This window comes from Rhopilema esculentum, chromosome 7 (assembly GCF_057945365.1).
Source record: "Rhopilema esculentum isolate cy_ngs chromosome 7, ASM5794536v1, whole genome shotgun sequence".
Lineage (NCBI taxonomy): Eukaryota > Metazoa > Cnidaria > Scyphozoa > Rhizostomeae > Rhizostomatidae > Rhopilema > Rhopilema esculentum.
The window spans coordinates 3,232,653-3,259,950 of record NC_142821.1 but is presented as its reverse complement, the minus strand read 5'-3'; the positions used below and the strand labels follow the sequence as shown (position 1 = coordinate 3,259,950).

The 27,298-nt window shown below is 38.9% G+C and overlaps 1 protein-coding gene across 13 annotated transcripts in view; it reads left to right on the top strand.

The window, feature by feature from the left end:
- The window catches only part of LOC135683393 (RNA-binding protein Musashi homolog 1), a 105,335-nt gene that overhangs the window by 3,689 nt on the left and 74,348 nt on the right, over positions 1-27,298 (top strand). For 5 of the 13 annotated variants that reach the window (XM_065198635.2, XM_089109317.1, XM_089109313.1 and 2 more), the window contains exons 1-3: positions 20,835-21,049; positions 21,268-21,308; positions 21,870-21,951. In XM_065198635.2, coding sequence (XP_065054707.2) covers positions 20,967-21,049; positions 21,268-21,308; positions 21,870-21,951 — 206 coding nt within the window. In that variant the 5' untranslated portion in view covers positions 20,835-20,966. Of the gene's footprint in view, positions 1-20,833; positions 21,050-21,267; positions 21,309-21,869; positions 21,952-27,298 lie in introns of those variants that run through there. The other 8 variants (XM_089109310.1, XM_089109309.1, XM_089109312.1 and 5 more) reach the window with 3 other exon arrangements.

The following is a 27,298-nucleotide window of genomic DNA, read 5'->3' as shown; positions in this document are numbered from 1 at the left end:
AATTACCAAAATTTGATGTTTAAATATTTTGATGTGCCTAGCTTGTATGCCTTTGTACAGTACATCTTTTACTGGCTAAGCAAGTTTGAGCCATTTGTTGCTTGGTTTCTGCCAAAGGCAGTATGATCTTGCTTTTTAGATGTTTTCTTTTAAAAAGATCGAGGACAACGTAAAGGTCAAGCATCTTTGCCCGCTTTGACTGAATATCATGGAAATATCTTGTTGACAATAAAATGGCTACGCATTTTATAGTTATCACAAGCCTTGGGGCAAGACAATAGAAGATAAAAATTTTGGGACAATAAGACAATAGAAGACAATAGAAGATAAAAAGCGACCACGCCCTTTAGTTTAGCTTAAAACATATTCATGAATATTTCTAGGAGCCATTCTCTTCCAGTTGTTTGAAATGTTTCACTATTCTCGGCATACTTTTGAGTAATTCCATTCTTAAAAAATTGATCACTTTATAAGGCCCCCATAGAGCCTTTAAGCTCTGGGGAAATTTGCCCCTTTGCCCCCCTTTCTGCGGCCATTTTCATTTGATGCCTCACAGATTTCTAATAAATCATTAAGCTGGGCGACATTTTTTGACAGAACCTTTAATCGCAATAACATTTTTAAAAAACGCATGCCTCCAAATTTTTTATTTTTAATTGATCCAAATTGATCAAGAGATTAAGAACCAGCTTTGGCTGAGGTACTTTAAAATGTAATTCTAAATAAAGTTTTCCCATCTAGAGGTGCTTTGACGCTTGATTTTTCAAAATCTGTTTGTAAATGGTGCCTGAACACTCCCCAAAATCACAATACTTAGCAGTTGCACTGCTCACACCCTCACGATTTAAGAACGAATAAAAAACAACCAAACCTCAGTTCTAATGGTTTTAATGGTTTTACTGAAAGTCAAAAAGCCAGCCTGAGCTTTAATTAAATGGTTCTTTTAAAAGAAGTAAATTCCTCATTCGACAGTTTCAAAGTGCTTATAGTTCTTTTACTTTTCTTATATTGGGCTGCCGACGGGGTGTCATTAGGAACTTGAAACCCCTTCGGCAGATTCCAAATTGGGAACTTTAAGAGGGGCAGCTGCTCCCCCATGACACCCCATGGCGCCATCCCTGGCTGATCGGCTTGCCTCCCTGTGACCACTGGTCGCTGTAGCACTGTTCAAAAGGTGACGGGGTGCTTCGTTGCTGCTTTTTACCCATTCTGTGCTCCCTTAAGTCTGGAAAGAGAGGTTTATTTACCTTGAAATCTTGCTAAGATGCCGATGTTTATACAGATCAAAGATGTAACATTTTTCGCCAGTACTCAAAGCTTTTTATTTGCTGCATAAGCTAAGCCCATAGAATATTTGCTTGCAGACTCTTCACTCCTAAACTAACCTATAACATTAATGACAATGAAAGCGAAGGAATCTAGATGAAAGAACATTTGAAAGAAGGAGATGTGGTTGCGTTTAAGGTATGGCCCAGCTATAGTTTATACTAAGGAAGTCCAAATTTGCCCAGATCACTGTATTGGGCACTTATATTTGGGTTCCCTCAAGCAGCAAAAGTTTACATTGTGATCTGTTTCTTATTCAAATTTCCTTTGCTGTTTACTTATTGAAGAATGGACTTTGTCTTCCATAAATAATTGTTCTCGTACAAGAACGAATTTCGCACTATGGATTGGAGGGTACTTAGACTGCACGACCAGAGGAACTAGTCCTTAACAAAAATTGTAGAGTTCCTGGCATTTGATCCTTTATGTCTGGGCGGTAATATTTTTTTGCCTAGAAACAAAATGCTTATTTCTTTACTTAGAATAAATCAGCTAAGATAGGAGAAAATTGCAGTATTTGCACATTAAGTACATTGGCGCAGACTTGAAGTTGCTTGAACTAACTACGCAGAATTATTTTCGTAGGAAACGCTCAATCGCGGTTGTCATATAGTACCCAATGTCAGGTGGACAAAGCTATAGTGTAGAATAGGACAGTTCTAATCTTCTTCTTTAAGACGTTACAAGCATTTTATGAGTATGTGGTAGCACAATTTAACTGTACACCATTTATCAATTAATAAGGTGTAAGGTATAAATTAATAAGGGATACACAACCCAGAGTATTGTTTTTGTTCTTGTGTTTTCGGAATGCAACATATATTAGTCCATTCCCATTAGAAGGCAATGAAAACTGTACCCTTGACAACACAAATTGTTGTACACAATTTTACCACTCACCTTTCTACATTTTCGACATAGAAGAGATTAGCCATCTTTTCTATTTGAAATAAAAGGTTTCATCTATGAGCTCTATGTTACCAATATCGACCAACATCATGTGATGGGACTAACCGATAAATGAGTGCAGGTATTCCATGCATGTATTTGAAAAATTTGTTCCCAACGCCGCAGATCTAATCAAAGATAGAAACAAGCATTGGTAGACAGACACAATGTTTAAGGATGTGTAGAATTCCTCAAGAACAGGAGCGGATCCAGAGCAAATTTAAAGGAGAAGCAGTTGGAAGTGGGGCCGCTGAAAAATTTTCAGAAATTGGCGACGAGAGTACGATGTATGCAACAATTTCAGAACGAAGGCTCTTCATTCACTTTCAAAGCAAATTTTACAGTAATTGTGCCAAAACAATGATCTAAAGTCTGGACATGACTGAAGGTCTCTTATTAAAATTTTTCTCTTAATAATTAATTTTTCAGCTGAACATTCGCTGCTCCGCTATAGTGGCTCTAACACTGCTAGAGTACTCTCATTCTTCAAAAGGGGCGCACAATTTCAAAAAAGCGACGCCAGACTTGCTTCAACTCGGTGAGGGAGGGGCAACTGCCCCTAGTTGCCAGTTGCCACCCCCTCTTAAAATCCGCCACTGCCCGAGAAATCATTTTAACTCTTAAAATAGTATTATAGTATACGCCATTAGTTTATTGTCCAAGTCCTTGATACATTCAAACTTCGTTTTAAGGTTTATATCCACAAGTTTTCTCGGTGTGTTGTCCAGTTGCTCCGACATAGGTTTTGAGGGAAGTTAAAGCCTGCTTTAGTCGGTTTTCTGCTTTAAAGGAGAACTGACACGCAAAAATAAATTTGGCTAAAACGGTAGATTGTGACAAGCAAATTCCGGAATCGAAAAAAGTTTTTATATCACAGCTACCGTTTTTAAAATACCGTAAATCCTCGAATTAACCCCCTGGGGGCTTATTTATATTTGATATTCTTGGATGGGGGCCTATTAGAGGGGGGCTTATACAAGGGGGGAGGCTTATAAATTATTGTAGACATTAAGAAGACATGATTAAAAGACCTCGTTTATTTTAGTAGGAATTTCTTTATCAGCATTTAATTAATTACTACCAAAGGTATGAATTTGTTGTGGTAATCCAATAGAACACCATATAGGCAGCCTCAGATTGCAAAAATCACCAAATGGAGGGGTCCAATTCGAGAATTCACGGTAGCAGAGGGGGCTTATTCGAGTGGGGGGGGTTTATTGACAATTTGTAGTTCTAGGGTGTGGGCTTATTCGAGGGGGCTTTTTCGAGGGGGGGGGGGGAATTCGAGGATTTACGGAATAGGCCTTTTAAGTTGAGAAACGACAATTGTTCCGACAACTTGAGACTCGAGGCGAAAACCGTCACGAGTGGGCGATCATCTTTGACGTCACAAGTGACATGTTCTCAGCGCGTATTGTGTTTGTTATACTTGAGGTTGAACGACAGTGTTAAGTATAACATGAAATTGCGTGAGTTCTTACTACTTTAACAAATACCAATAAAATTCAGGGCTTTAACTTACGACCTTGCTTCTGAATCTTTACTTTAGCGGCGGCAGGAGAACGTCAGAGAGAGAAACGGCGACTGGTCTTTATCTTTATCTTCATCAGCGTCAAACTAGCGTCTAAATTACAACTTCTCTAAATCTCTAAACTAAAAGCTCAAATTTATATAAGATTAAACAATAGATGGTGCAATAAATCTAAACATCCAATAAAAGTTCCAGCAAAGCAAACGTCCAATAGGAAAAGGGGTTCTTGTTATTATTTGTCCAATCATAAGGTTTTTCTTCGAGTTGCACTTCGTGGTGCAATCCCTGACGGCCAAAATATACCATGACGTAATATGTTTTGAGTTGCATGTCGTGGTGCAATCTCTCGTATTCTCGTCGTCCAATGACGTAATGTTAACTATACAACACGACTCCCCCCTTTCGAAGCAAGCCTCCTGGCTTGACCAATGACAAAACTATACACCGCGTATAACTTGAGGGGTAAAGGTATCCTCAGGGCGCGTAATCTGCGGCTCCGTCGACGAATCAGTGTCTGAAACTTGCTGAGCGATACGGCGAGTGTTCTCCTGCGGAGGAGCTGCATTCAATGGAATGAAGCTGTCCGGTGGTAAGTCTTCGTCTCGTAAATCAAGAGACGAAGAGTCATCGTCAGGTGGCTCAAGCGGTCGGTCGGCCGGGTCGTGGTATGGCTTTAGTCGATTTGCATGAACCGGAACAGAAACAGGGCGATTATCCAAGGTCCGAAGTTTGAAATGAACCGGAGATAGCTTTGCTACGATGCGATAAGGACCGTGATAGTTATGCTGTAATTTCTTCGACAGACCTTTGCGTTTCTTCGGTGTATAGACCCAAACGCGCGAACCGACATCGTATAGAACAGGAGTCGCTTTGAGATCGTAGTAGGCTTTCATCTTTTGCTGCGCGAGTTGCGTGTTAGACTTAATGATAGACTGCGCATTCTCTAAATTTTGAACAATTTCAGCACGCAGTTTGGCAACTGACGACGACAACTTAGAATCCGGTAAAATCAACGCAGCATCAATCGGCAAGCGTGGCTCGCGTCCATACAATAGATAAAACGGCGATTCTCCTGTCGTGGCATTAGGAGAAACACGATAAGCGAACAGGACCATCGGAATATGTTTGTCCCAATCTTTTTGGTTAGAGCTGACGTACATAGAAAGACCCTCGGCCAAAGTTGCATTAAAACGCTCGACAAGACCATCTGTCTGTGGATGGTAGGCCGTGGTGAGCTGACGCCGAGTGTTCATAATTTTGCACACTTCTTTCACAATTGACGCTAGAAAGTTAGGCCCGCGATCAGAAAGTAGGGCGCGAGGAGCACCATGACGAGCAAGAATTTCATCAACGAGGATATGCGCGATCCGGGATGCTTCAGTAGACGGCAAGGCAAATGCTTCCGGCCAACGAGTATAATAATCGGAAAAAACGATAATGTAACGATTTCCATCATGAGTTTCTGGAAATGGACCGAGAATATCCATAGCCACTCTGTCAAAGGCTCCTTCCACTGGAATAGGTAACAATGGCGCCCTACGGTGTCCACGTGGTATCTTCTTCATCGCACAATCAACACAAGAATTACACCAATGTTCGATATCCTTGAACATATTAGGCCAATAATAACGTGCACGTATTTTGTCATAGGTTTTTGTGATACCAAGGTGACTAGCGGTGCAATGATCATGGCAAGCAACTAAAACTTCATGGCGTAATGAAGCTGGAATGACCACTTGTACACACAATTGTTTAACTCGACGTTTACCTGGACTCCAAAGATGACAAAGAATTCCATGCTCATTTAAGAAGAAAGAATCGATGGACAGGAGCAAGGAGCGCGCTTGTTTATCGTTGGAAGGCACTTCATTTGATTCAAGATAATTAATAATATCTATGAGATTTGAATCCTCGCGCTGAAGTTTGTATAAAGTTTCAGGCGGTGGGCATGGATGATCTATGACAGCCAGTGGAACGGAAATGTCAGCAACAGAAGCGAGATGTTCAGACGATAAAGAGGTAACGGGCGTTGAGTATGGGCGGCGGGAAAGAGCATCCGCGTTACCATTTGAGGAACCAGAACGATGAATTATCTGAAAATCATACTGTTGTAGCTGCAACGCCCATCGAGCAAGTCTACCTGTAGGATCCTTAACTTTCATCAACCACGACAGACTACCATGATCAGTGTGAACGAAAAACGATTGTCCGATAAGGTACGGTTGATAACGCTTTATACCATCGACTACCGCTAATGCCTCCCGTTCCGTCGTACTATACTTCTTCTCCGCGTCACTTAGTTCGCGGCCACCATAGGCTAACACAACTTCCTTACCATCGACAACTTGGCCAAGTATAAAGCCAATAGCGTACTGACTGGCATCCGTATACAGATGAAATGGCAAATCAAAATTTGGATATGCGAGAATAGGAGGCGAGCATAGGCGAGATTTGAGCTCTGCAAAGGCGATTTCACAATCGGAACTCCACGAGAAACGTACGTTCTTCCTAGTCAAATGATTTAGCGGCGAAGCTATGTTCGCAAAATCCTTCACGAAACGACGATAATAATTACACAATCCCAGAAAACTGCGAACTTCCTTAACGGTTTTCGGCGTTGGAAACGAACGAACAGCGTCCAGTTTGTAAGGATCTGGCGCAATACCCTTAGAAGATACAACGAATCCAAGATAATTAACTGAATCTCGAGCAAAGTAGCACTTGGAAGGCTTCAGTTTAAGATTAGCAGCGCGAAAACGATCAAATACGAGTTTCAATCTAGAAAGATGCTCAGCGAAAGAAGACGAGAAAATGATGACGTCATCGATATATACAAGGCAGACCTTCCATTCGAGGCCGTGAAGTACACGAGACATGAGTCGTTGAAACTGCGGAGGAGCATTCGTCAACCCAAAGCTAAGGACATTAAATTGGTACAACCCAGCATGAGAAATGAAGGCTGTTTTCTCTTTCGATTCTGGGTGCATCGCCACTTGATGGTAACCTGACTGCAGGTCCAAAGTAGAAAAATATTTCGAGCCAGCAAGCGAGTCTAAAGCGTCATCTATTCGTGGCAGAGGGTAACTGTCCTTATGGGTTACAGCATTTAATTTTCGATAATCGATACAAAAGCGTGTACTACCATCTTTCTTCTTCACGAGGACGACTGGTGAGCTCCAAGGGCTCGACGAAACTTCAATTATACCTTGGTCAAGCATATCATTGATGTGGTTTTCGATAGAAACCTTCTGAGAGTGAGAAGCACGATATGGTTGCTGTTTGATGGGCGAAGCATTGCCCGTGTCGATTTTATGTTCAATGATAGACGTGTGGCCTAAATCGAGGCTAGAGGTTGCGAAAATATCAGCGTATTCCGCTAGAAGGATTTCCAATTGTCTGTTTTCTGCAGGGGATAGAACTTGACTAGGCAAACAATTGAATTTCTTAGAGTTAGCCTCTGGAATGGTAGCTGCGAAGGAGTCAGCGATAGACACAGGAGGATTTGATTCAAGTGGAGTGATTTTATTGTAATCAGAAATTTCTTCAAATTCACCAATAGTGGTACCTTTATGGATGACAACTGAATCAGAAGATGGATTTAGCAAGCGGAGAGTGACTCTACCATCAGCATCTGGTTGACAAAGTGTAGAAGCACACAATAAATGATAACGGTCAGAGAGCTTAGTAGAACCTTCGATCAGTCCTACGACAGTCTCCGAGGGAAATGACGTCAGAATGGCGGGAATAATAACTTCGCTGCTACCGTCAATAACAAAGGTCTTAGCAGATCGAACATCAGAAATAACCGGAGGAGAATTACCGGTAGCGAATGTAACAGTATTATTTTCTGAGAAAGTTACTTTTTCATTCCCAACATCTATCACTGCGCGATATCTTTGTAAAAAGTCTCTCCCAAGAACGATATTGTAAGCCAAGTTGGGCACGATTACTGCATTACATTCATAGTCAATGTTTCCAAACTTAACTGAAAATTCAATGGCACCGACTACCGACACTATGTCACCATTCGCAGTTTTAATACTATCAATTACATTGCTTTGGGTAATCCCGTGCTTGGTGCGCAAAACATCGCGATAAAATTGTTCGTTAACTACACAAACAGCGGCACCGGTATCTACAAGTACTTTGAAAGGCTGCTTCAGAATAGTTCCCCATACCAATACATTAGAAGATGTGGCAGCGTTACCGAATGTCTCAGCATTTACGCAGGGAACTGAGGGCTGTTTTTCATCGGAATTACTGGCAGCTTTCAATCCCATCGGGTGACTAGAATCCCTTTTTAATGAAATCGGAAAGTTTTCTTGTTGTTGAAGTAACCCGTTTTCTTTTTTCCTTCGTCCAAATGAGGGGTCTCTTCTAGCTAGACTCAATGATGGGTGGGCCTTTACTGCCCCCATTGTAAAGGCCCTGTGCGGTTTAAAGGCTCCCGGTTTTGGAAAGAAACAGATGAATTATTTTGGTTGCCACGAAAACCTCCCCTACGTGCAGACTGAAATTGTTGTTGTTGGCGTTGGCCAAATCTGCAGTACCTAGCAACGTGTCCCACTCGCTGACAATTGTTGCAAATGGGCTGCCCATCAGTAGTGCGGAGATTCCTCCCACGCGCACCTCGACGTTGGCTATCCTCCCAGTTGTTACTCCCGTTCAAATTATTGAACCCGGTTTGAATGGCTGCAATCACTTCCTCTTTTAGATTTCGAGGATCATTATGACCGAACCTATTGTCATTTTGCGGCATGCACGGGTCAAAATCGAAATTTTGAAATACATCATGCGGTATTTCTGCATGTGATGTCGACAATGCTTGTATTGGCTGTGTTTTCTTTTGTGAGGCCAATGAAAGGAGTAAATTAACTTGACCTTCGAGTTCTTTAATGCGACGGTCTTGCACTGTTTGGGCCGAAAATGTGAGAGGCAGTGTTTTGCCAACAGAATCTTTCAAGCGGGCCAAATTTTCTGCCTCTGCGAATGTTTTGGGCTGACTCAAAATGACGTGGGTTTTAAGATCGTCAGTCAGGCCATTTATAAATATGTTCATTATATCCTTGTCTGGCAAGGCGAGGCGTTGACATTTCTTAATAATATCCTCGGTATAAACAGCGAGATGCTCCCCAAGCCCCTGTTTTCGGGAGTAGAGTTCTTGCCTGAAGAGAAATTCTAAATTTTGTGCTCCAAAACGATCCCTTAAGGCAGTGCAAAGGTTGGCAAAACTACCAGTGCCTTCATCTGGTAATGTTTGGTACCAGGCTAACGCGGGGCCTTCTAAAAGCAAAGTTAGTGCACCAAGTTTTTTGGCATTCGACCAATTATAAAATTTTGAAAAACGTTCAAATTTTCCAAGCCATTCATTTACGTCTTCAGAGGGAAGACCGCTAAAAGAGCGAGGTTTGAATAAACTGGACTGGGAATTCCCCTCGATAGCAGCTTGAACTGCCGTCAACTGAGTTTGCAGTTCTTGAACCGTTGCTTCCACTTCCATTGTTTACGAAAATACTTTTATGCGAATACGTCAGAATCCCGAAATAAAATGTTTACATACGTCTGATGCAAGAGTTAATCCAATTAGAACAACAACAGCTAACGGCACGTGAGTAAATACTACGATACAAAGGAGTGCTTCGACTGACTGGACTGTTCTCGAAACTTGTAAAATGCGGCAAAATGCACTCCAAATAAAAATGAACAAAATAACACTTGCAACAAATAAAGTCAATTCTTTATATTCGACAATTCCTCACACGGGGTACCAGATGTTATACTTGAGGTTGAACGACAGTGTTAAGTATAACATGAAATTGCGTGAGTTCTTACTACTTTAACAAATACCAATAAAATTCAGGGCTTTAACTTACGACCTTGCTTCTGAATCTTTACTTTAGCGGCGGCAGGAGAACGTCAGAGAGAGAAACGGCGACTGGTCTTTATCTTTATCTTCATCAGCGTCAAACTAGCGTCTAAATTACAACTTCTCTAAATCTCTAAACTAAAAGCTCAAATTTATATAAGATTAAACAATAGATGGTGCAATAAATCTAAACATCCAATAAAAGTTCCAGCAAAGCAAACGTCCAATAGGAAAAGGGGTTCTTGTTATTATTTGTCCAATCATAAGGTTTTTCTTCGAGTTGCACTTCGTGGTGCAATCCCTGACGGCCAAAATATACCATGACGTAATATGTTTTGAGTTGCATGTCGTGGTGCAATCTCTCGTATTCTCGTCGTCCAATGACGTAATGTTAACTATACAACATGTTTCTCTATAGAAACCGTTAAGAAAATGCTGTGGAAAAATTTTTATTTTGTGCAAGTGAAAGGAGCTAGTTTTGCATTTTGGACATGTAATTGACTTTTTCAATGGTTTGGACTCTGAATCGGAGCTTAATTACACTGATTTCGAAACAAATAGAAAATTTCAGCCGTCTGCGTCTGTGCCACCAACCAGAGCTGCTGCTGCCGTCCCAAGGCTCAATAGTGACGATATTATGAACAAAGAACAGAGTGGAGGTACAAACGGATATCGAATTTCTATTAAAAAAATTGCTATTGGCACATTTTAAAAGAGATCAGATATCGTAAAACTAGAATTTCATTTCAGATTGAGGTGTCTTTGTCCAGACTGTTTTGTATGGCCCAATCGGCCTAACTCGCTGAAATGCCTATGCCCGATGTCCTAAACGGAACTGCAAGTTATTCATTATCAATGTAACATTTTATTATTTTTTTCAATCTGTCAAACGCGTTGGCTGTATCGTGATATTAAATACTAAAGGCGGGTTGAAAGTCGTACTGGACGTGAAAATAGCCACTTAACTCTTAGTCAAAGGATTTGAGTTGTTTAGTCAAATACACTCTTTTTTTTATAAGAACAATTTTATAAGAACATGAGCCTCAAAACTGGTCAAAAGTTAAGAACAAATTAAGAACAAGCTGAGGCTGAGCTTCTGCAAAATGCAATTTTGAACAACGTTTTTTCTCAAAATCGAGGATTTTTATCGATGTATGGGTGCTTTTTCGGTGAATATTCAAATTTGTCAACAAATTAAGGCTGTCTCACTCACCTTGTTGGCAAATGAGGCCTGAACACCTCCTTAGAGCGAAAAAGCTAGCAATAGCACTGCTTACACCCTTTTAATTTAAGATCAAATTAAGAACAATCCAGCCTCAGATTTTCGAAAAAATTAAGAACAGTCAGCCTGAACTTAAATTTACTGGTTCTTATAAAAAAGAGAGTGTAATTTGAATTTAGATGTCATAGTAATATTAACTAGCGCATTATCTTTTTTGCAAACAGTTTTGACTTGGAGTGTGCAAGCCTAGAAGAGTGTGGAATGGTCTTGTGCAAGCCTAGGTTATTCCCTAGTGTCTCAACCTCTGGTAAAATATGATAATTAACTTCAGTGAAATTAATCTTTTAGTCACACTCGCAGCTCCCATGACCCAATGTTTTTTCTCGAATGTTTATTTCTGCACCCAAAGCAGGTTGCGGGATCTCTTTTACCACCGTCTCGACTGGATTTCGTTTGTCTTTTGGCTATTGCTTCAATTCCTCTTCCCCGCTGTTGCGATTTTATTTGTAGTTATAGAAATAAAAACTTTGGAGAAACGGCACCAGTTTTCAAACAAAGTCGACCCCCTTTTTTATAAGCTTAGAGGTTCTTCCAATGTGCTGTTGGTATCATGGCGTAAAATAAATTTCATGGGAATATTAGGGTCTTAGCAGACCTGCAGTTAGGATTTTCTAGCTTCTTTATACTTATAAATGGAATGCCTGACATTTTTTTGTCTTTTTATCGCAGAATATTTTCAATATAACACGAAATTTCACTTGAACTCTCACCGTTGCGGTGACAGACATTGCAAAGGCATTGTTAACGTGTCACTTGTGACGTCAACCGAGAATTTTAACAACTCCTGGCGATAATCTTGTTTCCGCTTCGGTAAATTCCCGAGTCCTGACTGTGACTTAATTGACAGATAAAAGTATTTTGCTAGTTTATTATCCATTTATAATGCCTTTTAGTTTTATTTTCGTTTATCGATATCGAAACGTGTCAAAAAGCTTTAAACTGATAGTTTTCTTACAGCAAGTCCCATGTGAAGTGAACTCCCGAAAGTTCGTTCATAGAAACGAAAGTTCGTGACGACTTCAAAAATAGAGAAAACTCCGAAAGCGAACGTTTGAGCACGATGTTTTTTGTGGCAATTATAGGCAATCATTGAAAGATATCTTTGAAATATTCATTCTGTTGATTCGTTAGATATATACTAATTTTTACAATGCAAACTGGGTGTTTGTTTGTGACATTCAGGCAGTGGCGTACCCAATGGGGGAATAGGGGGGTCCGGACCCCCCACTTTTCTAAAATATGGCCCTCGAGTATTGTCCAAAAACGATGTAAAACGCATTGGGGGGGGGGGGGGGATGGTAGTATACTGTATGCTTGTGTCAATAAAGATTGTAAAATACTTTGCTATTTACCGTAGCTAAAATGAATCAAATAATGGGGGGAAATTTGCAAAAAGGGCGTTTCCCCGCATTTGCGAGTGTTCGAAGGGCGTGGCCCAAAAAATTATGGGGGCTATGCCCCAGACCCCCCTGCTGCTGAAGCCCTGGGTACGCCACTGCATTCAGGATCCTCTGTTAAAAAATACTCAAAGTTACCAAATCTAGCCATCTATAAATGATACGAAAAACCTGCCAGTGGCCGGAGGAGGTATACCCTGGGTGCCAGAGTCTCCATAGTTTACAGGGCCTCCGACGACGGGGGGGCCGGGGGGCCATGGCCCCCTCACTATTTTGCAAAACAATAGAGCTTTTTTTAAAAACTTTTGTTATGATTGTAATATTTTCTCTAGGCCCCTCCACTTTCCAACCTGCGTCGGAGCCCATGGTTTAGTCTCAAAAATATGGTTCGAAAGTTGAGCGACAATAATTCATCCTCAGTTTCTTGAGGCTCCGGTACCCAGGGTAGAGCACGTACAGATTATCAGTTGCCGGGAATACAATAGTCGTGACGTTTTCGTCATTCAATCATGCAATTTGAATTGTGCAATCTATGATAACCTTATCTTTATTTTCAGTAAGGGCAAAATTATCAGCAATAGAATAATGACATCAATCAGCGATTATTAGGGATTATCAGCGTACCCCTGGAGTGAAGGGAGGGATGATTTGAAGTTGAGAAAAATTTTCTGACCTTATCTTCTCGTACTACCAACCAATATGGATGTAGGACTGCTTTGATGCCCGCCTTCCACCGTTTGCTCTGAAGTAGGTTCTAAAACAGGCTGAGCAATTCATTCCATACGCATTCTACGACTATTTAACCACAATTTCTTTAAAATAATACCTTAATTTCCCCCGAGCGTTCATATATTTGAAAATTTGTGATCATGTGCCTACTGTCTTTCTTCCTCGTGATTAAATTTAAGGAAATAAAACATAACAAAACATTGTTTTTTCTTCTAATTTTCCATCTAAGACGGGGCAAGGACCTACGTGTATTTAAGTTATTAAAAATAAGTCCATGCTAGCCCAAGGGTTATCATAATAGCTTTTTTGACGCCAAATTTCGGCCTTTTTTAGAGTTAAAATGCTTAAAAAATTGCCTTTTTGGTCTTTTTGGGCAGTAATTTGAGGACTTTCCTTTGTTACACCCATCCTTTATACTGAAAGCGCAATGCTACACGATGTAAACCTAAAGCTGAATCTCCAATAGAAACGCCTTTTCGCGTATTGTATTAAAATATGCGTATATAGATTCGTTTGAATTTCGGTGCAATTTCCATTACAAAATTTTAGACACGTGAATTGAATGATGGATGGCGGCTGTATTCAGCGAAAGAACTATTCTTTTATTATTGTTAAAAATCGTTTTACCAAGAAGAGAAGGTTCTGGGTAAGAAAACTATTACAAGATCGAAAATCTAAAAGAAAGTTTTATCTTCTTGTGCAAGATATGCTTTTGTACGACCAAGAGTACTTCTTTAGATTCTTCAGGCTGACTTCACATCATTTTTAAGTTCTACTTGCAAAGGGAATTGTTCTAGCGAAATACTTTGTGTTACTCTGAGATATCTGGCGACACGTTTCTTCGACAGAACTTTAGCCGCCATCTTGATTTCATTATCGATGCCCAGAAATACAAATGTTGATTGGTTGTTTTATGGCTTGATACGGCGTAGAACGTAAAAAAGTGGGATCCAATTCAACTTTGGTTGTGTGCATATGCACGTTCTTGAGATACGCGTATTTCAAAAATTCACTAAGAACACGCATGCGCGGCTGTACGGTCGATACGTGTAGAACTTTGCTCATTGCAAATCCGGCTTAAATATAGAATATTATCAGTAAGGAAGTAAAATGGAAGTCATATATTTTGGGAAAGAGTCGGTCACCCGTCTTGCAGTGACGTAACAGAGACACCTTAACCCAATCGCAAGATGCAAAACCCAAAATATTTCTCTTTAACAGGGGAGAGCTGTGTTACATGCTTCAAAACATTGGTTTAGACATATTTTAGGGCCCCATTTTATTGGAGGTCCTTAGTTATCTCACTACGGTGCCCTAAACCTAATTACGTCATTGCCCTTTTGCCTTCCTTTGTAAATCCTATTTGGCAACCCTGGCTCACGTTCAGCTTTGAGGCAGTTCCGCATTTTAGCACATCTACAAAAGACATCTAACCAAGACGGAAGTATTTTTTACAAATATTTCCTTTCTCTTTTTTAGGAATAAAATGAATGAAACAAAGTATAGAGAGAAAATTTTCTAGGTTTGCTGAAAATTTTCTAAAATTTTGAGGAGATAATGTTACGATAAGCGTTTTAGGTATTCATGACAACTTGGGACATTCCCTTGGCAAGTTATGTAGCTGACAGAATTAAGGAGTACCATTTCAGTTTTGAATTACAGTTTCAATTTTGAATAATTTATCACCAGGATGTTTTTGTCTTGAGAACTCGCGAGGCTGATGATATCAAGGGAATGATTATGTATTTCTAGATTTTTTTTCTAGGTGAATTTTTGTCTTCAAAAATTCCCATATGCTGGATGAAAAATATAGTATTGTGGACTAAGCTCTGTAATGCTCTTGGACTTGGAAATGCATTTTTAGTGAGGCTAGGCTACCACTCTCAACATTACAGATAAAAAATATTCTCGAGGAAAATTAAGCCACTGCATAAGCCCTACCACTGTGAGCTTTTGGATTAGTAACCTCGCAAACTTTCACTTTGATGGTTATTGTTTGTTCATTTTTGTGTCTTGAGAACAGCTATTCTAGAATAAACTGACCTACTGTTCAGTTTGATAAGAAAAGAGAAATCTCTTAGCTTTGAAGCTCTTAGCGTGTCTCGATGATAAGCAATATGCTTTCGTATTTCCCCAATACTCAGGATTAGGGTAGAAGATGGGTAACATGACTGTTTTTGTTACTGTTCTTCGGACCTGCCCCATAAACATGTCATATCACCAAGAGGTCCAGGAACACCCCTTCAGGAACTGTTACAGTTCGAAACCTTTACCATTCATGTTTTTCTCCGGATCACCGGATTATCTGTAAAAACTTGCATGACTCATATTGGCTTAGTATTGGCGGAAAGGGGGCTACCGGAGCGTAGTTTTGCGGTTTACAGCGCTACCCATTTGATCAGGGGGCCTTGGATGGGCACGAATGCGTACATGAGGATGGACTGGCTATAGATATTGCAGGGGCGGACTGGCACTTTTCTACTTTGATGGCTATGTGACCCTGAAAGGGCCCAGAGAAGGGACACATCACTCTGTGAAAATCTTGTATGCCTTTGACTAAACTCCGTTTGTTTTTCTTAAAATCCCTAAAAATCCTTTTGTTTTAAAAAATCTTTTAGGCTGTTTGGAAAGAGTGATACACGCATCATGCCTGTAGGACGTGGAAGAAATCAACTAGATGCGGTCACTGAGAAATCCAGCTCCAAAACCAAATTACTGTTACTATAACGAAATTGGTAAAAATGTTTCATAACTCAGTCCGTTCGTAGGTGAGTTATCTTTGAAGATTTTGGTTTTCCAAAAACTGGCATCGGTTGAAGCAAATTTTACAGTTGAAGAAATCTATCGTTTATCTGTTTGATGAGAATAGAAGTATCTACAACATTAAAAGAATAACCGCTTTTTGTGCCCGGGACCTAGTTTCCCAGTCTAAAAATAGCACTTGGCACAAATTCTCAAAAAGGTCATTATCCCACTTTCTTAAGTTTGTCAAAATGTCCAGCCCTAATAAGTTTCTTGCTTGTGACACAATGAGCATCAATCGTAATACAATAATCGGTTTTTGGCTTGGGAAAACCATGTCTAAAATAGCGTTTGGGGACATTTTTCAGCTGGGCTTCTTATCTTTTTTTGGTATCCGATTGTTTTCACTTCCCTCATACTTTTGTAAAGTAACACCTCTAACTACTGCACGTCGTTCAAACATGCCCCTGTCTCTACGTCACGCCCAAGCTTGACCCAGTAATCTAAGCGCACGTTTTTGAATTGGGGTTTGCGAATTTCAAGCATCTTTTGGAAGAAATAAAACGTGATGGTTTCGAAATTTTCTTATTTTAAATTTTCATTTTCAACTAAACGTCTAGTGATGGTTAAACGTGTACTTTTAAACAGCTATTGAATGATCTTTAATAAAAAACAGTAAATGTATTAACAAAGTAAAAATGGTCGGATAAAATCATACAATATGAGATATATGGTCTTAAGTGAACGATATTAGTTTTGATTCTTCATTATGCTTTATTAAAATATATAAAGTTTTTATCGTGGTTACTCTGGATAAATTACTGTTTTAATTATCTGACTTGATTTGACTTACTTGACTTGATTTGAATTGATTTGATTTGATTTGATTTTAAACCTGATATGCCATACTACAATACAAATACATCTAACCTAGTCTATCTTATCACTGGTGATCAAATGGCTGTCACAAAATTTAGGTAAGATCTTTCGCCATGTGGTCATGGTAATCTTCTATTCAAAAATCTCTACTTTATGAAAGGCCAACATTTAAAAATTCTTCCGGCTTCCAGTGGCGATCGCCAGCTAACCAGCCGGGCAGTCCTCTCCTGAGATATTGTAGCAAATATTGTATTGCCATGCATAATATAGCAAACTTTCTAAGATATTACAAGTTTCAAAGTTATCAAAGTCTCAGGAAATCCATTATACAAACAATACAAAAGGGGTATGCGGTCCTGGTACTGTGCTATACAGCAAGGCCAGTCAAAACAAATTGCAAAATTAATTTGTAAATTTGGATAAATGCAATAATTAAATTTACACAAATGTTAGGAAAAAGATAAAGGCAAAAGAGCTACGAAATTGTAAGAAAATAACGCAAAGTGCAGGAGTTGGAGAGGGCTTTTCAGAGAGCAGAAGTACTCATAAACAAATAGCCTCATGGCCAGAGGCAGTTTTATTAGCACCAAGGGGTTATCGACCCGAGTTTATCGTTGAACGCCAGACCTACTGGAGCAATTGACGGTATCTCTGTCACTGTGGCCCCTGGGCGATATGTGATGTTTTTGCAGCTTTATGTGATGAAGTCTCAAGATACTGTACCTTTTCCGGGCTACGAGGCTACGAAATTATGTAATTCAAAAGCCGAAAGGGATAAACAGGACACTAGGAAATGTTATTACCTTAACAAGCAATACTGAAATCAATCATTTTTCTTTTTGGCGTTTCATCCCACAAATTCCTTCTGTTCGACGTCTAAGACAATTGTTGCGGTTTTGACTTGGCAAAGTATTTTCAAGGCGAAATTGTAGTACTTTGGAACAGCTTTTACTGTCTGGGGCCTAAAGAGGAGGGAAATGGGTAAAGATTCTTAGGATATACTCGATTCGGGGGTTCTTATTAGAGTCACAGACTGTTATAATTGGATCCGCTGCCTTGTGCTTCGAAGGCTAAACTATATCCTTGAAATTTTGCGACTGTTTATCATACGTAATTAAATATCGTTTTAGACAATTGTGGGTGGAGGACTAAATCAGCGTGCTTAGAAACATAATGTTTGAATTACAATGGTAGTTAAGACAAAACAGGTCACTGTGATCTTCGGCTGAATTTTACAAACTTTCTGGTCGTGCAGGCAAAGTTATGTACAAAAGGGCACTTTAACCAGAAATGTTTACAAAAATCGCCATGTTTTGTCCAGGTAATGAAGCACAAGGCGCCTGATTATCCGACAGCGGGGCAAAAAATTTTCCTAACAAATTTGAACGTCAGTAATATAAAATACTTTTCTCTCCCTGAGTACCAGAGCCTCATGAAGCTGGATATAAGTATTCTAGACAGCTGCGGTGGCACATGTTTAAAAAAGTTTCTGTGACTAGTTTCTAACTATATTTCTGAGACTACAAATGGAGACCCTGGTACCAAGGGCATACTTTTCTCGGACAAAAAAGGTATTCGCCCCTTTACCGAGCGGGAGATTTTTATGGGGCGAGGTATTCGTCCCTTAAAAGCCCTCCCCCGCCTTCTCGGTCCCTTTTTCCGAAAGTGGTGCTCATATACTCTAAAGATAGGTAAGTGCCATCCCGCGCAAAGTTTGGATTGTCCCTTAGCTGTGATTGTTAATTTATATTTCAAAAATGGTATTGTAGTAAAGAAAACTCTTCGTTTTTGTTGGCAATATGAATGAAACTTCTCAAACAACTTAAAATGAATAAAATTTCTTGACACAGTGTATAACTGTAGCCATTCACTTTATCTGAAGCTTTAAAAACTATATCATAAGAATGCTGATTGTCTTGAATAAAATTTGTTAAGGGGGAGGAGAGATAATTTAGATGCTTTAGAGGGGCAAGGGGCTGCTATGAACGTCATTAATTTAAGAGGGACATTGGAAAGAAATTTAGTTTTTGAAGACATTTAAGTGTATTTCATTCTCTCACTTTAAGCAGCCATAAGATGTCCTGTTATAATACATCAACAAGGAGAGCAATTGCCCGTCCAGCCCTCATAAAATACTTTGTTCAGACAATAAACTCTTTTCTTTTTTAGAAGAACGAGTACTTGCCCGCACCCCTTCTGGCACCCCCAACCCTTCCTAAATCAAAGACTTTTTAAAGGTAAATTAGCCGGGGGTCAAGTCTTTGTTTACAAAAATGGAGAAAAATGGCCTATTGTTTATAAAGTGAAAAACCTTGGGATTGTAAGTCCAAATGAGCATGTTAAAGAGGGCTACGGCATAAGTCCCATGAATTTTCTACGAATTAGATAAACCGTGCCGATCACAACTTTAGAATTTTGAATTTTATTCCATTTGCATGCACTTTTCGACAGAGCAAAGAAGAAATTCATCAAAATATAGAAATTAGATTTAACACACGCTTTCTACTTGCCCTTTTCTAATTAGAAAAAGGTGGTTCTAGCATACTCGTTTGCGCGATATATGAGCAAACTTTGCCAACTCTTCAACAATTGTTCAATGTTCATGCACATTGACGTTATACCATGGGCGCGATAGTACTGGAAAACTATAAGTATAGATAGGCTTGGTCCAGTCCTATTATTTACTGGCTTCTTGTAAAAATAAGTCAATTGAACTCTTGTAATGTGCCAACTAATAATTTAACAACGGACCCCCAAATACAAATGGAGGGCTGGGTCCGGAAGGTGACTGGATCCCAACATTCATTGCTGGCGGTTGCGAAGTAGGCAAGTCATCTCCTCTTTTCCCGCTAATTTTTCAGAGTGTTGTTGATCACCAGAATTCTTGATGGGAATTTACAGGCATCGTCAACGTTGACCACCACTTCATATGTAACTTCAGTGGGATGGAATGGGACATTTCGCCCAAGCAATCGAACTGTCGCGGAAATTGCGGGGTGTGGGGGAGTGTCTCCCAGATTTTGCTAAATTGTCAGTTAAAACACGTGTTTTTAGTTAAGTTATTTAATTTTTCGGCAAATTTGTTTGCTTTTGTGGGCTTTGACCCCCCCACCTGAAAAATGAAATTCTACCAATGCAATAGACCTTAAAAAGTGAACAAGAAGTCAACGAAAGTTAATTACCTACTATATTTCCCGGTGTTAAAAAATCCTCTGCCATGTCACATAAACCTAGTGGCAATTGGTATGTCAAAATTCTTCAAAGCCCACCCTCTGAATAGAGTTTTTCTCTATATACTCTCATTTGGATTAGATTCTTACTGCAGAGCAGATCAATATATTCTAAGGTTATATTGGGGAAATTTGCGGATCAAGCCTAATTAAAGTTGCTTATCAGAGGGAGGTGCCAAACGGAAACCACTACTTTTGAATTTTACAGAAATCTTGTTGATTGTATGATGTAAGTGTTTCTTTTGAAATAGTAAAAAAAACGTTCATTGTATTGTGGAAGATGTTCAAGTTTGTTTTTCCGTGTTGTTTGCCTTAGGACTTGCCTGTTTGTGAACTCAGGTAACCTGTTAGTAACGATAGTGCATGACTCGAGCTGGTGCCTACTATCTCAGTCTTTGATAACAACACTGCCCTGCTGATAACATGCAGCTGCTCTATCCATCTATTCATTTATGTCTTTAACTTTGTTTATAGTTTGTCCTTGTTTGATCTTTCCACTAAAAATGCTGGGTCTTAATGTAAAGATGATGAGTTAATTAAGAAAAGCTCAAATTATAACCAAACCTGCCCGGCTTATTGGTCCTAAAAGCTGATACTGTCGCATCAAATTTGTTATTGTTCCTATCTTTTTACAATAGTTCATTCCTTTGTTCTTTTTTTATTGTTTGGTGAGTGGTTTTGTGTTCTGGCTCTAAGCCCTTTGTTAGCTTCTTTTTTATGTCGATTTTCTGGGTAACCATTTGTTTGCTAAGGCTCCATATTGTCTGGTTAGGCCAGGTATTGTCCAGTTCAGAGAATTCTACACAACAAGCCAATAGATATCGGCCCATTGTTCAAGCTGCCCGTGGAGCACAGGGTGCCCAGCGCTGATTTACTATTGTGATTATCAGAGCGAGAAATCCACGTGTCCTCAGTTGAGAGTCGGCAATACGCGGTTATCTGCCAGACCATGTTAATGTATTCTGGTAGAGTAGGGAGCACTGTAGTTTAGTAGTAGGAAAGCTAGGCCGGCCCATTGCATAGAAAGGATTTTAAGATGAAGGACATAGAGAAGGAGGAGCCAATGTGTTCAACCGACAGCGATGACATGGATCAGGAAAAACCTGAGCATCGATCGGGGTAGATCGTAAAATATACATGTTTTTTTTGAAGAGCAACGTACGGCACTAACGGCAACCTAGCTGTGTTAGGTTTACCTGTCTGGTTCTTGTCTGAAGAGCAAACCCTCCATCCCGCGCTGTGTTAGACTCGCTTCTACTGTTATTATCGCCATTTTTGGCTTAATTGGTAATATACTGAGTAGAGGATCTAATCATAGACTTTTATCTTGATCATAGGAAAATGTTCATCGGCGGATTGCACAGCCAGACGGATTCAGGTACATTTGCTATTCCCTGCATGTATACATGTCTAATTTTGTTCCGCTTCTGGATGCTTAAGGTCACCGCAATTCAAGACTCGTTTAGTATCGAAATTTTCATCTTTCCCCGGCATTCCTAGTCCAGCTTCTTAAATATTACTAGCTGCACAACTTTGGATTATCCCCGAAATTATTATGCAAAATTGCGCGAACTTTACGACAGATTTTGGTTGCATTAATAAAACCAAAAAGAATTAGTCCGCTGCCTGCTTACAATGGTAGACCAATCGCCGTGTGACGTTTTGATTAAACTTAAAGTCAACATAAATGCAAACGTTTAAATCTAATTGTATATATGTGGAAATTGTTGTTTGGAATTTAATTCCCGTCAATACACGGGCTTGTGTTTATTCTTACAATTGCTGTGTTGGTAATTTGGCTGAATCTGTACTCATTTCGCGGGTCAAACGAAAAACTGGTTTCATGCATTGCTGTTTGACTGCCAAGACATTCAATTAATACTAATAATAAATGTAAAATTTGCTTTGTAGTCTGATTTAGTTTGTTTTGCCATTCCAGATAGTCTTGAGAATTACTTCAAACAATATGGCGCTATCAAAGAGAGTGTTATTATGCGGGACCCCGTCACAAGACGTTCCAGGTAGGTGCATTTTCCCCGTTCTTTTCCGAGGCTAAAACTCGCGTACCGTGTTTTGATTTGATTCGAGTATTTCTTTGACTGTGAGTGACCCAAGAATTCTCTAAATTGTCAGTTTCCCACTGAATTGTGAAGGTTCAGCTCAAAAGCTTTAGATAAAACCGGTTAGGTCCTGGCTCAACGCCCAACAGCACTGTGTTGCCCAAGACTTTGCTTTTCAACTAATAACCAGGGTAGAAATGATATAAAGCTTGAAAACGAATGGCCATGTGAGAAAAATGTCGGTCGTAAGGGAAAAAGAAGGACGAATCCGCCGCTCTAACTAAGCCTGGTTTCTTGTCTGACCTTTAAGCCTGGAAGGCTTATTGTTTCAATTGAAATCGTACAACTGCCAAACTTGCTGATGGCGGGTGATTGGACAATTGTAACCCGACCCTGCCCCATAACTTTGTTAAGAATGAGGCAATCAAGATTAAAGTTCTGAATGTTCAAATCAATCGAAGAAAATTTACCTGGAAATTTTGTTCAGGATAAAGGGTGTGCTAAAGTCCCCCGAATTACGAGTCCAGTCTGAGCAGAACGTTATAAAAAATTATAATGTCCTGAGTTGCATTAAAATATGACGTCCTTTCTTAATGTGGAAGTGTGACGAAATTCTTAGATGGTTGCCATGTTTGAATCCCTGGGTGTTTTAGGGCCTAGTTGTTATTCCAAAGGGCTGTGCACATAAATTTATACTAGTCATTCTGTTATTCTTTCGACTGGTCATGTTCTCACCCATTGGAATAAGGTTTCTTTTCAGTTTCTGCTTCAACCCCTAGACAGAAGCTTTCCATGTATAAAATTACAGCCCAAACGGTCTTTTAAGAAATATCACAGCCATAAGAGCTGTAAAATTGTACATATAATGGAAATTTTGTTCTCGGGGTGGCCTTGTCTCGCTGACTGCATTTTACAACCCAAACCTCATCGATATCTGTTCTACAAAAGTTTTATTTAGCACCATTAGAATATCACTAGCTTGCCATCCCCGGTGTGTTTAAAAGAGCAATCTACACTGGATCTAATTCCTTTTAATTTTTTACTTTTGTTGAGTATGAGCACTGATCTCTCAAAGGTTTCTGTCTTATGAATTCTTGCATGGAACGCGAGCCTATTAACACGGTTCCTTTGCCATGTTAAAAGGACCGAAATGCAGATTGATCACATTCTCATAGTTTTCATACATATGCATATTGTTTTTATGCGGCCTAGTCTACCTTTCTCATTATCGTAACCAAACATAATTTTACAATGCCTACCACTTCAACTATCAGTGAGATCGAATGACCAACAATTTAAAACACTGGAACACGTGTCAAATCAGATAGTATGACCAGCGAGTCAGTACCCTATGTTGTTTAAAATATCGGATGAGTTCTGAAGCTATTCCTTTCGATGTTTACGCAAACTTTTCAAATACAATGCCAAATGTTATCAGCACTACCTGGAAACCTGTAAACGAACCTGGTCACTAACAAGCAAAGATTGGCCCATCTAAAGTAAAAGATAGCTGGTTGTAAATATAGTTTTGTGTGACGTTTTCAATGCTGCCTCTTTATGGTCATGTAGGACACCAATACTGTATCTGTTGCAGAGGTTGCTTTTTTCTAGGCGACATCTGCATATTTCAAGAGCAGCCTTTCTTTGAAAGATACCATGTTTTAAGACTGAAAGTGCAACACCAACTCATTCGGTTGAACAAATTCTAGTTCATTAAAGAGCCATTATCCAAAACTTGCCTGTTTCTGCATTCAATAACTAAAAACCACTGTTTATCAAAACATTCTTGAACTTGTCTTAAACTAATATAATTTTCTAAATAAAGTTTCCCTCTTCCAGTCTGTACCACTTTGATTTGGAGATGCCCAGTAGGCCTTTTTCTTGGAAAGAAATTGGACACTTTGCAGGCCCTTGGCATGAACGGGCTCGGAATATTACCACATAGAATTATTCCCTATTAGAATTTCATCTCTTCTTAAACAAATTTGACGTAAAGTTGACTTAAATACAAACTGGAAAAGCGTCATTGATAAATTTCAGGATAAAGGAAATTATATAGGGCGACACGCTTGCTGGTCACACATGCTTCTATTTAGCTAATGGCAAGTCTGGTTTAAACTCAAACTCAGCCCTTTATATAATTGTATAAGACTTGTGCTCTATCATTCTGTGATAATATCAGAATAAACTTGGAGGGCTTCTACAGAGTTTCAAGATAGCACGTAAAAGTCGAAAAGTCATGACGAATGCCACTCCCAGAGTAAAAAATTTCGATCAATGTCCAGAAATGAACTTAATTTTACATTAAATATGATATAACGTGTTTGTGTCATCTAGTTCTATCTGCAAATTTGTTTTGTAAGGATGACTGCTACAGGGCTTAACGGATTTCTTGACATTGTTTTCAAAGCTTCACTCAAGCACACTTCAAATGAGTTTTTGTTCAAAAGTTTTATTTCGCATAAGAAATTCTTTACGTAATTATCAATGGGTAGAAGTAGAGAGGGCCAACACTGTGTTTTTGAGCGTTTCGTGAAGAAATATTTTAAAAAGAAATAAATTGAATTAATTTGGGGAGTTGGTTGTGCACCCTTGCATCCCCCTCTAGTCACTAAATTAAAAAGTCAAGGATGCACATCTAACACAAGAAATTTGGCCTGTTTTCCAGCCAGTATTTTTTATTGTTTTCACACGCAAGATGCTCCATGTCCAGCCCGACAATCTCTGCTCCAAAAGTGTAGCTGTTCTAGAAACAACAGTGCCTTGAAGGCATTGTGTATTGCCAAAAGGAAGGATTCCTTTGTCTTCTTCAATCGAAAAAGAGAAGAAAGAGATGTCGCGGGACTCTTTACTTGACCTTGAAAGGAGAACAGTCTTTGATTGATTCTTTATTTTATTATTAAGTAAACAAACTGGGGTTTTTCGATTTTTTTATCGAATAGGGTAACCTTAATGTTTGTAATGACCGCGAAGGCATGAGGGTCGCATTTGAAGACCTTGGTTAGCTAATAAGGGTTCCTATCAAAAGATTTTGATTCATGGACAAGATTTTGTGTGAACATGCGACCCAAGTGCCACCATGGATGCATTCTTGTTTGACATGCCTTCCATTTTGTGACTTGGAATTTCATCGACACAGTGGAATGTCATGCTTGTACGTGTGTTTATACTTTACATGCCAACCTCATAAGTTATTGTGTGGAACAAATGTACTAAGGACTGTTTTCTTAAAGCCCCTCAGTAACTTCGAAAGCTGAAAAGAAAGTTTATCAAATGGAAGTCTGTTTGTTTCGTCTGTCAAATGGAAGGTTGTTTGCTGTTTTTATTAACATCTTTTACTTTCGTGCCTTGGCATTTACATGATTTGTTTGTTTCTAACTTTATCTTCCGTCCCAAATCATGTATACTTTTGTTTATTATTATTGTTATATCGTTTTTACTGTACCTTTTTTGTCGTTTTGCTATTTTTGAAGTTTTAGAACAAAATACCTGCCACCATCAGAAAATTTAGGAACAACATAACACTCTACCAAATGTTTAGTGCTTATTATGAAAAAAATATCATTTCGAGGGGTTATTTGTTTTTAACGATTTTTGAAGCTACTTTTGAAGTTCTATTAGACTTTCTTTTGTTGCTAGTATTAACTTGGAAAATTTTCAGGTTTCCCCTCTGATTTAAATTGCAATTAGCTTGTATTACAGTAATTAAAAAAGTTATCTAGATACCATGTGCCGAAAATAAAGAAAATATCAAGAATTTTTGGTTTGTGGTTCTGACAGAAATTGGTGTATTGTTCACTTTTGTTACACTGATATGAACCGCAATTTGAACACGATGCAGCATTGTATTCTTCTGTCGTCTTGAAAAGATGTCGAAGAGCAAAAGATATGCAATCCAGCTTGTTTGTCTGCGTCACACAACCAACTTACCGATACAAAAATGACTTTGTCTGTTGTAATGCTGGCTATTTTTGTCTGGTGTGGACCGAGTATTTTCTTCCAATCATTGTTCGCCAGTGATTGGACGCTTCTCCACAAAGAAGGTCAGATATTTTGGCCTTTATTTAACTGAAGATCGATAATACCGGACTTCAATCACGAAAAACCATACCAGAAAATAACACAACACATAATTGAACTTGTGGTGGCAATCGCCCCCCGCTTCATCGTCCTAAGCTTTCAACGTACTCTGACTTAACAATTTGCTCCTGTGCCCCGATTTTCTGTTTCGCCCCTGTTTTATTACTATTTGTACACATTGATGCTGAGTTTAAATTTTCACGGGCCTTTATTTTCTAAGCAGCAAATGCCCTAAAACATAAGTTGATCACTTGAGAGGAAAATCCTACATTGTTTCAGCATGAACAATAATTCCTGTTACCTAAAACATTTGATCCGCATTATGTATTAATTTTTAAAATTTGTAGCAGGTAACTTAGATTTCCTTTTTTCTTTATCAATATCCTTACAGGTAATATATTTCAACTAAGAACTGTTTACATTTTGATCCATGAAAAACGAAAAATAAAGAAAAGAAAAGGAAATAATAAATCTTATACATATAATTGATATGGCAATATTACTCTGTAAATCCACCATCTTAACTCTTGAAGTCTGAAAATTTCCAATTCCATTCATTTGCCAAAACATTTTTCAGCAATTTCATCTTCTACCTTGCTGCGTGTCTATTTAATACATTTTGGGTTATTTAAACTGTTGTCAAATTATGGAAGCCTCCACTGGCCATTCTCACACACATAGCAGAACAATATTAACATTTTCGTTGGATGTTTTTTTGGCTTCTAGAGGCAAATACACAAGATCACAGGCTATTTCAAGAGCTTTAGTACAACAAATTCAGATAAAAAATTTGAAAAATCTAGGTTTTGTGTAAAAAAGTCTTCTCATTTTAAAGATGCTCATAACTGTGAAATTAGACAAAGATTTTTCCTACATTGTGAGATGGTAACTCGTATTCTCATTTTAATATTTTTTACTTTCGTTGATTCTAAATACTTAGTCACATTTATTGCTTAGTAAAAGTTGCTGCACTGTAATGAAACTAAAAATTCTAACAAATATCTTTGAACAGCATCAGTTTTGAAGGTCGAATTCAAAAAACCCCTTCTTCTCCTGAAACAATGTTGGTTTACTTTAATATGATGTACGGGGCTAGGAAATATACATTTTAATATGAGAATTGTATGATATTTATCAAAACTATTATCTTTGTTTTAAGGAAAGGGTGGAAGAAGCATTATTCAGGAAACTAAATGAAAAATAAAAAACAAAATTGTTTTGCCGTTGT